General features: G+C 36.8%; 1 protein-coding gene across 2 annotated transcripts in view; it reads left to right on the top strand.

Moving 5' to 3' along the window:
• The window catches only part of TRIM36 (tripartite motif containing 36), a 53282-nt gene that overhangs the window by 20584 nt on the left and 19926 nt on the right, over window positions 1–12772 (top strand). For both annotated transcript variants that reach the window (XM_063129514.1, XM_063129515.1), the window contains exons 2-3: window positions 1799–2036; window positions 8747–9072. In XM_063129514.1, coding sequence (XP_062985584.1) covers window positions 1799–2036; window positions 8747–9072 — 564 coding nt within the window. The remainder of the gene's footprint in view (window positions 1–1798; window positions 2037–8746; window positions 9073–12772) is intronic.

Here is a 12772-nt window from a genome sequence, read left to right on the forward strand (position 1 = left end):
AATGTTAAACTTACATCTGGAATTTAAACTTGTGCCTCAAAGCTGAATCAGAGGCGACATAAAGTGAGAACGGCTTCAGTTAACTTTAGTTTGTGACTGTTTGGTTAAAGGCTTGCCAGTGAAAGAGCATTGTCCTAATAGAGAACATTTCATTCTAAAAATCTCTAAATAGAAGGAAGCAGGAATACCAGGTTTGATTATTATATTGATTTCAATGCAGGTAGTAAACAGGAAAAAATATTTTCATGACCATAACCAGATCCCACACATTTTTACTTGGAAACAAGGCCTACTGAGTTTAGTGGGCTTATTCTTGAACATATCAGCCGTATTTTTACTACATTTTTGTAGTAATTTGAAAAAGATAGCAGTACATTTATAGCCAGTTTTCTAAAAGACATCTTTGCATGTGGATGCTTGACTTATTTTCCTTCTGCATGGGGCTCCCCACAATTCAGACAAGATATGTGGAAAGGGGGATGCCATGACTCATTTAGTAGCAGTACTCAGATTTACAGTATAAGCTAATGTGGCACCCTGTAGAGTGAAAATAAATCTGAAATTCAAAAGAAATCACCCAATGTTTTCATAGTATTCATTCACATTTGACCAACAGTGCAAACCTATATATGTCTACTTAGGAATAAATTCCATCAACATCAATGGCTCTTACTCGCAGGTAAATGAGTATAAGGTTGCAGCCTTAATGGTAGAAAAGGAATAAAATCAGTTTTGATCATCACCATATATTTCCACACTTTTTCCTTATTCACATCAGTTTAACACTGCCTCATATCTTTGTTCATACTGCTACTTTAAAGAAACAGATAAATTACTCTGGGCTTCTACAGAGTGTCTTTTCCTTATCATTGAGTAACTGCAGTCTCTTCCCACAGACTTCGATTTAAGAACCCTCTTCCAAAGCAGATAGTGGAGCCATGTCTTCTTACTTTCCTTGACAACATTCTGACAAAAACAGTCCAATTCTCCCCTCCAGTTTTTTTAAAAGATTAAATTGGGGCTCTCATATTACCACTAAATCGTACAATAATACTTCATAATTCACATTGCTGGTTTTGACCTTTTAAAGCCTTAAACAGTTTGGGAGTTACTTAAAGGACCAACTTCAGACATTTCAACCTGCCTGCACTTTAAGATCAGAAAGAGAGGCTCTTCTCATTTGCGCACCCATGAGAACAGTTAGGTGGGTGACCGACCACATGTAAGAGGGCCTTGTTTGCAGTGGCCCCACACCTTTGGAACAAGTTGCCATCGGATGTCTGCCATGCTTCATCATTGCAGGCTTTTAAGAAGGATAGAAAACAGATTATTTTACCATGGTTTTCTCTTGCTATGGCTGCTGTTGCTACTGTTACTGCAGTTGTTGTTGCTGGTTTTATTGTTAGTTTACTGTGTTTATGTTTTTATTGCTATCAATATTTTAATTGCTTTTTATGTATTTTATTGTTGTAAACCACCTCAGGAGGGCTTCTGCTCTGAAAGGCAGCTAAGAAATATTTTAAATAAATAAATTCTTGGCAGTACTTATATGGCTTGATTACCCTTTGCAATACTGAATCATAACATCAATGATGTTTGTTGTCTTTAGTTATTACATATAAATCTTTTCTAAACTGAGTCCCATGTTGCATTTCTGGAGACTGAATCTCAAACTGGAAAAGATAGTTATCTTTCTATATTTTAAAGTGATCTGATAGAAATGACATTTTTTTCTTTGTATATGCAGACATCTTTCTGTTACTTCTGTCTTTTTCATTCCTATCTTCTTTGCTTACAGGTTACCATTAAGAATATTGAACGAGAGCTCATCTGCCCAGCATGCAAGGAGTTATTTACCCACCCACTTATTCTCCCTTGTCAACACAGTATCTGCCACAAATGTGTAAAAGAAATTCTGTACTATACATTTGAAGATTCGTTCAATGATGCTGCCTCAGAGACTTCCAATCAAAGTAGCCCTCGCAACCGAATGCATTCCCCTAGCTTGGATAGACTTGACAGGGTTAATAGATCAGGTATGTATGAGGAACACTGCATGATTAGCACAAAATTTGATGTGAAAAATGCTTTTTTAATTAGAGTAGTTTAAAAAGTGTAACATGTTTTGTTGCTCTACAGAGTCACCCTTATTATTGTCAAAGTGTTCTTAGAATATTAGTTTTCCAATAAAACAGGTTTTATTTGTACCCCTAAACTTTTCTGGTAAGTTTCATTACTTTATGTTTCTATTGGTTGGAATTCTTCAGCAAACCAAGTAATACTTTTGGTTGTTTTTTAGAACTATAACAGGCTATGGCTGCGTTTGGACAACACAATAGTCAATGGTGAGTTAATAGTCAACTTCAGGGTTGATTATCAAGGGGTTACTCCCCACACAACATGTTCCTACACAACTGTTGAGTGGTTGGGGTTGGCGTTGAGTGGAGTAGTAGTCAACCTGGAATTTGACTGACACAGCCCCTGCCCCTCTTCCTGCCCTCCCTCCTCCCTCAGTCCTCCCGGTGCTATCCTAGCAGCCTCTGCAAGTTGTGCCAGCTGTATCAGAACAGCTGAGCAGCCGGCGCAGTTTTGACCGCTCTTGCCCGGGAATTGTAGCCAGCCAAGATCGTCAACTCAACCCTGCAAAATAGTCCACTGAGCCTGACAAACAACTCGCTAACCAATGGTTTTGCAGATAGTCAGCTCTACAGAGCGTTGTTTATCTCTGTTGGTTAACAACTATTTAAGCAACGGTTGACTACTTAAACCACCATTGACTATTGTGCAGCCTATTTATTTATCTAGCCTAGTATGGTTTGCTCTGATTAGCAGTGGCCCTTCAGGGGCTGAAACAGAGGGTCTTTCACATCAATTGCTACCTGATCCTTTTAACTGGAGATGTCAGGAATTGAACCTGTGACCTGCATGCAAAGCATGTGCTTTGCCACATGTGTTATGGCCCCTTCCTTGCAACAGCATTCTTCCTTGTGTTTTTTGTAGTTTAGCCCTGACCGACTGAAACTAAATTTTACTGGCATTGTACTGTGGTAGATACCATAACTGAATAATATCATCAAACCTCATGTTTTCAATACAGTGTCTGTGACTTATTTGCATATATGAAATGTTTGCTTAATAAATACATGCATGATACTGCCTTTACATTAACACCACTGATATTCAAGTAGTTAACTAGTTATGTATGTTTGTGTTTGTATACAGAGTTACCATTCACTTCCATATGGGGAGTAAGTCTGAGGTACCATTGATTGACTATGGAAATCATATTATAATTAACAAATAATAAAAGTTTGAAACTAACAATTATATTGTGTAATTAGAAATAAATTTTGTGTTCAAATGCAAAAGAGGATATTATCTTGAGTGTACTATAGTAAATCAGTACAGAATCCTTTCTTTTCGATTTCTATAAACAATTCTCCGTTCATTGTTTACAGCATCACAGAGGAGGTCTCTTGGGTGGAGAGGTAGAAATGTTTCACATTTGTATGGCTGTAGATAGTACTTGGTAGTATTTGGGTCTTATCATACACATGTTTGACCTATAGTTTTCTTAAGTATCAGTGGTCAAGTCCAAGATTAGCAGGTGAATAGAGATAATATTGTTGAGGAAATACTACTTTCATTTTTGTGGAGCAGACTTTATGGTCAACTGGATTCAAGTGTGCAACTTGACACCCTTATTGCATGATTTTAAACTTCCATTCAAATAATAGATTGTGCTTAGAAATAATTAATCAGTGGTTCTGATGCTAGCAACGTGACAACTCAGTTTATTATCAAAATAGTGTTATTGCTGGTTGTAGCATTCTACGTGGGTGTCTTTTTTTTTTTACAAAAAGGTGTTCCTTTTTAAAAATGCTGATGTAATTTGTAATATTCAAGTGAGAATCAGTGATGTAATACATTCTCATCTAATGCATCCGATTGTAGAGGAAGGTAAAGTAACATGTAGTGCCCGCTATATTAGTTTGTGTTATTGAGTAGAATTATGTATTCTGCTCAGTTTGCCTTAACAAGCACTTTTTGGAAAGAATGATACAAGATTGCAGTACTGTTTCTAGCTCAAGAATAATAAAATATTCTTTATGATATTTAAATGGGTGCTGCCAGCCTCTACCTCTGTATCCAGTCTTAAAACGCTTTGGCCTGGTTCAGATGTAATGTTAAACCAAAGTTTAACAAAGGTGTCTCAAGATTCACATTCATTCACATTTCATACTCAGGCAATCTTTATCTATCTCAAAAGATGTGCCTTGGATGTATATGCTCTTCTCCTCTTGGTCGAAAGGAGGAGTTTGGAAGTTTTCGCTTCTGTTTATGATTATCTGCAAGTTGCCATGTCATCTAAACTGAATGAACCATGAATAATCTTAGCTATGGTTAATGAAAACGAGCCAGAGTTTATGAAGGTGGTTTGTTTGCACTAAGCATAGTTAATATTAGCCATGGTCAAGATGCTAAACTGCAGTTAATCTAGAGTGGAAACAGAAGTTTATGATGTCCTTGTAACTATGCCAGGAGAGAGGAAGCAGGCGCAAAGGAGGAAACTAGATTCATTCCCAAATGCAGCCTTTGTGTGGCATAGCTAAACCTGTGGTAGTTGTCACTCCGGCACCAATAGTTAGGGTTCTATGAATTCCTCCTGCTTTGAGAAGGTGACTTATTCTTCAGGCTCCACCCTCTTCCCATGAAAGAACTTTTGTACTTCAGTGATAACAAATGACATGTTTGAAAATACAGACAGGTGAAAACGGTCTGCATTGCCATAGATGCAGGTCTCTTTTTAAAGTTAGTTTCTGAGGAAGAATGCATTTCAAAAATATATGAATTGAACTGAAAAAGGCTTCCAACATTGTCCAGCACTGATAGTTGGACAAAATTAAAATTAAGGTGTCTCATACTACTAATTTGTTCAACATTCTTATACCCAGGCAATCCTTACGTGTTTCAAAGATCTTTAAGAAAATATTTTATCTGATGAGAGCAAGTATTCATTTGTGAACTTTACATGAATCCAGTTGACTTTAAATAATGTTTTTAAAACATACCCCAGAAATTTGTTCATTGTCCTTCATTATACTGGTGATATTGCTGCATTCAAAAACATAAATTGAGTTAAAGATGTATTATCCCTTTTCTAGTTCTGGCATTTGTTGTGGCAATTAATATTTTTGAATACTGAGATTATTTCCTCATAAGCAAAAGGGGGTCTTTTGAGGGTTGAGGTGAAGCTCTGCTACACACATTCAACTCATTGTAGCTATTGATACTGGTCTTACTAGTAATGTAGCAGATAAAAGCAGATGGTAGTGGGGACGTAATTTCAGCCAGAAGTCTAAAATACTGTTTTGATCAAGATATGCATTTATATAGACCTAGGAAAATAGTGGGCGGAGTACAGTTCTTCCCATATTTTATTTATTTGAAATTTTGACATTGATATCCAAAGCAGTTCATCGTAAAATTCAATATTAAATAATAATAAAAACACTGAAACGCTTAAAATTACTGGAAGGGGAAAGCCATTATACAAAAAACAAAAAGCAGGACAATAAAAGGAGCAACCTACCCAAACCTTGCAGACTAAAAAAAAGTCTAAATTTGTTGCCTGAATGATAAAAAAAATGATGCCATACAAACCTGCTTGTGGAAAGGAGGACATTAAAATGCTTCCTTCCCAGCCAGCACCTACCTAACCTCCTGAAGCACCTGAGGATATCTACCACAGACCTTAAATTCTAGGCAGGTTCATATGGAAGAAGGCAGACCTTAAAGTACCTAGGTCCCAAGCTGTTAAAGGGGTTTAAAAGTCAAAACCAGCACTTGGAATTGGCCTGGAAATATTCTGTGACCCATAATATGAGCTGGAATGTTGACGTTAGAAATAGGATTGAAGACAAAGGCGAATGAAAAATGAACAGTTCATATTAGCACTTTTATGGTGTTTTTTAAAAACAATTTAGTTATATTATCAAATAAATAATGGTGTAAAGATAAGTACCTATGTGGAAAGCAAATAATGACACACAGATAAGTAACCGTTTCCCTCTAATTATGGTGAATTTGCAGTTCTGTTAGTGTTCATAAGTTCTAAATAATTAAATAATAGTTCTTTTGCATCTATAAGAATGATGATAGAATGCCATCTAATAGTTAGCCTAAGCAATGATAACTAGACAACGTGAAAAGGGATGGAACATCTTAGATTTCCTGGATTTACTAGTCATCAGCATGGTGTCACCAGTATGTACGTAAAAGCATGCTTTCATTATCATGCTTTTTCTTATTTTTAACTAATTGAATTAAAGTTCCATGTCATCCAACATCATATTTTGGCTTGAATGATAAAGGTTCACACCTGTCAACACATCAAAAGCATGCTATTGGCCAAGCATTTCAGATTGCATTATCTAAACTTGACCACTGCACCACGTATAAAAACTTATTTTGGATTTTTTGTTTTCCTTTGCCTGCTTAATTTTCATTTAAATAGTGAATGGTTGGAATTGTAGTGACTTTGGTTGCCTGCTGTGCTAGTCAACACAAGACTGCTTTTTTTGGCAATCTGCTTTTAATTGCAAGTTGCATGTTATATCCTCTTCCTACTTAAAACTTTAAGGCTCTACTTGGGAGCAAAATTCATGAACTTAATTGGACTTCTGAGTACATATAGGCTTGTGCTGTAAGTTACTCAAAATCTGCATCAAATATATTTCAGTAATGTGTTGCATGTATGCCTTGTTGCAGGGCATGCTGTTTTTGAAGTTAAATTTGCTTCAAGTACAAGCATACCATGTTCATTTGATAGCTTGTGATCAATTTATAAATGCACTAATCACTGTGTTTCCATATTTTCCTATGAATGTAAGGATAGCCATCTTTCTGAAGATTCTCTGGAGTCTTGCATAGGAGAAATTGCTTTTACTGCCTTAAACTTGACAATCCACAAATATGGAGTTTTGAGTCCTGAAGTGTACATACAACTATATAAAAATCCTTTATAAAATATAATTCATATTAGTTAATTCTCTGGGAAATATAGGATTAAGTTTAAAGGTCCCTTACTTCTTTGGAATCAGAGGAGTCCTTTAGACCCAACCAAATGTTCTTAAAATACAGCTTTTGAACTAGGAAAATGTACTGGTTTATACTTGGCATGTTTTAACCAACGTTTGAATATGATCACATTTTTTTTTTGGTGCAATGGTACTAGGTATAGGGGGATAAGTTTCTTGGCTCTATTGGACTTCTGCACAATCATGGGATCTGACTGAATTTGACATTCTGAACTTTCAGGTTTCATTATTTAAGAACTATTTGAGCTGTGGAGAAAAGTATAAACAGTGTAATAACAGAACCCCAAGAGCCTTCAGCATATATTTGTATATCAGGAAGCTGTCCATAGTAACTGTCTCTTGGCCTCCTATTCCTCCCACTTTGTCCATTTTCCTAATTTTAGCACACACACACCCCAAATCCAAATTTCTTGAAACCCTATAGGAAGCAAAAAAAAAAATGCAAACTAATTTGAACCTGCTAGACTTCCATAAACCTTGTCACAGAATTTAGAATGTTGTATTATGGGTGGAAAAAAATCATGATTTTTCCTTGGCACAGAGAATAAGCAGCCTTAAGTGTGTGTCAAGGGTTTTTGAAGCGAGTGCTGTTCCAGACAGGTCCGAGTCAATATTATTAAGCTTGAGCTAAAACCAGCTGTTAAAGTGACATATGCATATTTCTCATTGCAATTAAAAATCAGTTCCAATCTGCAAATGCAATAGTTTTAAATATTGGTCAGTTGCAATTTGAGAATTAAATCAAACTTAAGCCATTTTCTTGCTGAATAAGGAGATGGAATTTAGCTGCTAGACTTCATATTCAGGATAACTTACTTATAATTGTGGTTCTTTTATTTCATGATCTTTTCCTATCTTGTACCCAGCATTGGTATAACAGGAAAAATCCCAAATCAATAGAAACTATAATGAACCACAATAATAAAAATAAAAATAAACACTATAAAAACACAGGGTTTGATCTAGGATCTGCCTTCTACTAGGGGTGGTCTCCACTCTCGGAAAGCTCCACCTCTTGATTTTGGCAGACCCCTTTCCACAGCACACTTCACACCATTCAGCAGAGGCTTCCAACTCTGTGTAGCATTTTCAGGAGGCTGGAGGGCTGCTGTGGAAAGGAGGGGATGAGGAAGTCTACTTTTGGCAGCGCAGTTGATCCAGCATAAATCTGGATTCAGCTTATAACCTAAAAACAATAGAATACAAAATGCGTCCAAAACACACAATCTTCCCACAATGCACAATGTTCAACAACAGTTTATGGTAGATTAGGCTGAGAGTTGTAGGGGCTATGGAGTGTGCTTTAGGCTGATCTGAATTTGAACAAGTGCTTTCCATTTCCTGATCAGTTTCCCTTTAGATATCCACTATTTTCCAGCAGGGTAGTTATTAGTCAAAATCCCTTCATCATTTTACAAATTGGTAAAAAGACTGTCAAAATAGGAAATATCAAGCATTTAGCTTTCTATGTGATCTTATTTGTATGCAAAGTTGCTAAATTTTGTGGCATCAACATAGTGCCAATTTGGGTGACACATGCACTAAAGGGGATTCTGAAATAAAGATCTAGTAGTTTATTATTTATTAACCTCTTGACCTTTCAAACTATTGCACTGCAACTAAACCAGGTCCTGCCATCTACACAGGTTGGAAACGCAATTCATTGACTCCTAAAACAACTACCTTCCCTTGTCCTGGATGCCAGCATGATGTTGACCTGGGAGAGCGTGGCATCAGTGGCCTATTTCGCAACTTCACCTTGGAAACTATTGTAGAGCGATACAGGCAGGCAGCAAGGGCAGCGACAGCCATTATGTGTGATCTCTGCAAACCACCTCCGCAAGAATCCACAAAGAGCTGCATAGATTGTAGTGCAAGTTACTGCAACGAATGCTTCAAAGTACATCATCCCTGGGGAACTGTAAAAGCCCAACATGAATATGTGGGACCAACCACCAACTTCAGGCCTAAAGTAAGTAGGATTTTTTTTCAGTATGTGGTAGAACTGGCATGTCTATGTGATAAACTAAACAAAAAAAAACCACACAGAGGGTACATTTTGGAGACAACTGTAAAATTTAATGCATACCCAAATGTGAATTTGGACGTAGAGCACAGGGCTGAATCAGTTTTATTTTGAAATAGTATAATATTACTACTGTTGAAAGTTTCTAGATCATTATCTTCAAATGTTGTAAATATTTTAGAATCTAAAAATAATTTAAATTCCTTCTAGGCATTACTTACGTTGGTATAATGTTCTCAGTACTTTTTAGTTTTATGTTTGGTCTTTGCATATTTAGCAAAATATATAGTTTATGCTGAGTGGGGTATTAGATGTGATAATGGTAATTCTGAATCTTAAGTACTATCTATTTTTTTAAAAAAACACACATTTTAATTAGGTTCATAAATTTAATACATATAAAATTACTAAATAAAAACATAAATAAATCAAAAATAAATTAATCGCAAGTAGACAATGATAAAGACAATATATTCTCAATTTAAATTATTCTAATTCAGGTCAATTCAATTACAACAGAATGCTTGTAACTTTTTTTTAAACTATAGTTAAAACTTTATCAACCAGGAGCATCTTTCAATAAACTTACTTAAGATTTTCTGGAGAGGTTCATGTTTTGAGAACACCGCCTTCAGAGGCACATTTGGTGAGAACCTGAAAGAGGGCCTTTTTGGTGGCCGCTCCCAGGTTGTAGATGTTCCTCCCCTGCTGCTCTTGCACTGGCAGGCAAAGACCACTTAATTCAAGAAGGACTTTGGCCTATAAGTGGGTCTGTTGAATTGGGTACTCTTTTTTATTTCCAGTTGTTATGTTTTTATTGTAGTTTAATGTATTGTTTAGTTTTTTTAATCAATTTGAATTGGGCCTTTGAGCCTTGAGTGCCATTCTTTTGGTTGAAAGGTAGGATACAATTCAAATAAATAAATAACTGTTGCAGAATAACTCTGTTCATCACACAGTAGTCATTCTGACATCATGGATGAAGCTTTCTGCTAAAAATAACCAGGACTGTTGTTGCATAACAACTGTCGTGGTTCACGGTGAGCAGGCTTTCTTGCTTAAGTTTGAATGAGACTTTTAGATGGTGCCCTCTCCTTTCTACATTATGTGAATGCATTACGCTCTGGCATGAGGCAGAATACATCATTCTGCATGATAGTTGCAATGTCAGTTTGTAACTGGCTCCAAGGCTCAAGTAAACCTACTATAGAGAAAGCAAAACTTTGTCTCCTAGGAACAGCCACCTTAAACTGAGTCAGAGCTTTGGTCCATCTAGCTCAGTAATGTCAACACTGACTGGCAGCAACTCTCCAGGGTTACAGGCAGGACTTTCTCCTACTCTACCTGGAGATACGGGGATCTGAGTCTCTGAGGCCAAGAAAGAAACTATAGAAAAGATTTTCTGAACTGCCCAGAGAGTTTTGTGAAGCTCCGAAAGTGCTTTGGCTATTGGGAGGTATAGAAATGTAATAAATAAATAAATAAAAATAAAAAATAAAACAAGATTGCAATGGCTGCTACCTTTCTTAATGTTTTATTTGACTATTTCTTTGACGATAACCACAGCATTACTTTCATGCTTACAATATATGGATGTCTTCAGCTGTCATCTAATGTAATATCAGAAAAGCTCTTCTGGTGGAGATGGGAATGAGAATAGTTCTTTTCCTAAATGTCTGTCTAATGAAGCCTGAGATTAAAATTTGCTGTATAGAACATATCAGCCTATGCAGTTTAGTAAAACAAATGAGGTTATTTGCTTTCAGTTTTATTGAGGCCATGTTCCAGATTTCCATTCCCCAGATGGTTAATAACTTCCTTTCAATTTCCAACTTATAAATCATTGGTAGTTGCATCTATTTGTGATTGCCCTCATATTTACCTGCACTAAACCCATGTTGTTCAGCCTAAATATTTGACTTGGATAGAAATAACCATGAATGTCAGTGGAACTTTTCTTCCCCTGAAAAGCCGCTTCAGTGAGGGTTGGGGAACTCTCCATAATGGGAAGTGGTGCAACATAGAGGACTATAGCTGGGAGGGGAGGTGGTCTATGGAAATTGGCACATCCATATGTGAAAGTGCCTTCTGTTTGCACAGGTAAATCTTTGTATCCAAACCTATACTTGTAAAGTGAGTAATGAAGCTTAGGTTTAAGAAAACTATTAAAAAAGAGGAATACCTACAATATCTCAGGCTTGTTGAGCTAGTTCCCATTTATAACACTCACAGGATAACTGTTTCAGATGGCCATTTTTTCTTTTACAAGGAGAAGCAGATGGAATCACCTGATTGCTTGTAATCCTGTTCAGCGAATTAATCTTAAAAATGTTAAATTCCAGACTGTTGTAGATTTTTAGTCAAGTCTAATTATAATGTCTCTCATATTAGTATTTCTGCTATTAAATTTTAAAAAGTACTCTATGAATCAGAATAATTAAATAAGGTGAAAAAAGTAAATCTTTGTAACATGCAAAACAAGTAACTGGGTGAAACAACTTGCTTACATTTACTTTATTATTAAGAAAAAACAAAAATGCAAGGAAAAAAATAACCTTCTTCATGCCCTTTTGCAGAGCCAGCCAGATGGCTTCTAGAAACATTTTTGACGGTTCATGCTTCCACTTGTTTGCCATTGCTACTTAATTGGCTTAACTTACAAGCGATTGATACCATCTACCATGGTATCCTTCTGGTTCACTTGGTTGGAATCGCTTGGTTGCTTTGGAGGCACTGTTTTATGGTGGTTCTGGTCTTTTCTTGACTGTTGGTTCTAGATAGTGGTGCTGGGGACACTGCTTGATACCTTGACCAGGGGCAGTTCTGTTTCCCATGGCATTTAACATCTAATATGGAACCTTTGGGGGAGGTCTTCCAGAGATTTGGAGTACATTGTTGTTAATATGTGGCTCTATTTCTCTCTTCATCAGATTACAGGGAAGCTGTTAATGCTCTGAGGCATTAAAGGCAGTAAAGGGCTGGATGAAGGCCAAAAAATTGAAGTTTATTACAGACAAGACAGAAGTCCTCAACAACAGGAGCTGGACTGATCCTGGAATGGGATTTACTCTCTTGAATGGGGTAGCACTCCCCATGAAAACATCAGTTTTGCACTTTAGGGGTACACTTTTTGCTGCTCAGCCAGTGAAAACCAGCACTTTGAATTGGGCTCAGAATGTATCAGGCTGCCAATGTATATGACACAGAATAGGAATAATAAGATCCGAGTGCCTAGCATTCTAGCTGCTGCATTCTGTATCACTTGCAGGTTCTGAATTGTCTTCAAGGGCAACCCCATATAATTTTTTTTTAAAAAAGGCAGCCTATGTAGAGCGTATTACAGTAACCTAAACTTGACCTAACCAAGTCATGTGTTACTGTTGGTAGGTCAGCCTTCTCTAGGTAGTGCTGCAGCTGTCAGACCAGACTAAGTAGGTTAGAAGCACTTCTAGCAATTGATGCCACCTGTGCCTCCATAGACAGTGCCGAATCCAGGAGCGCTCCCAGGCTGCATCCGTTGCCCTTCTGAGAGTGTGTAACCCCATCTAGAGTCAGATCTAAATCTCCATCCAATAAACAGATTTCCAAACCTATAGTATTTTCATCTTATCCAAATCAATTGCCAGCTTGTTAGCTCTCATCTTTT

This window comes from Elgaria multicarinata, chromosome 6 (assembly GCF_023053635.1).
Source record: "Elgaria multicarinata webbii isolate HBS135686 ecotype San Diego chromosome 6, rElgMul1.1.pri, whole genome shotgun sequence".
NCBI classification, from domain to species: Eukaryota; Metazoa; Chordata; class Lepidosauria; order Squamata; family Anguidae; genus Elgaria; species Elgaria multicarinata.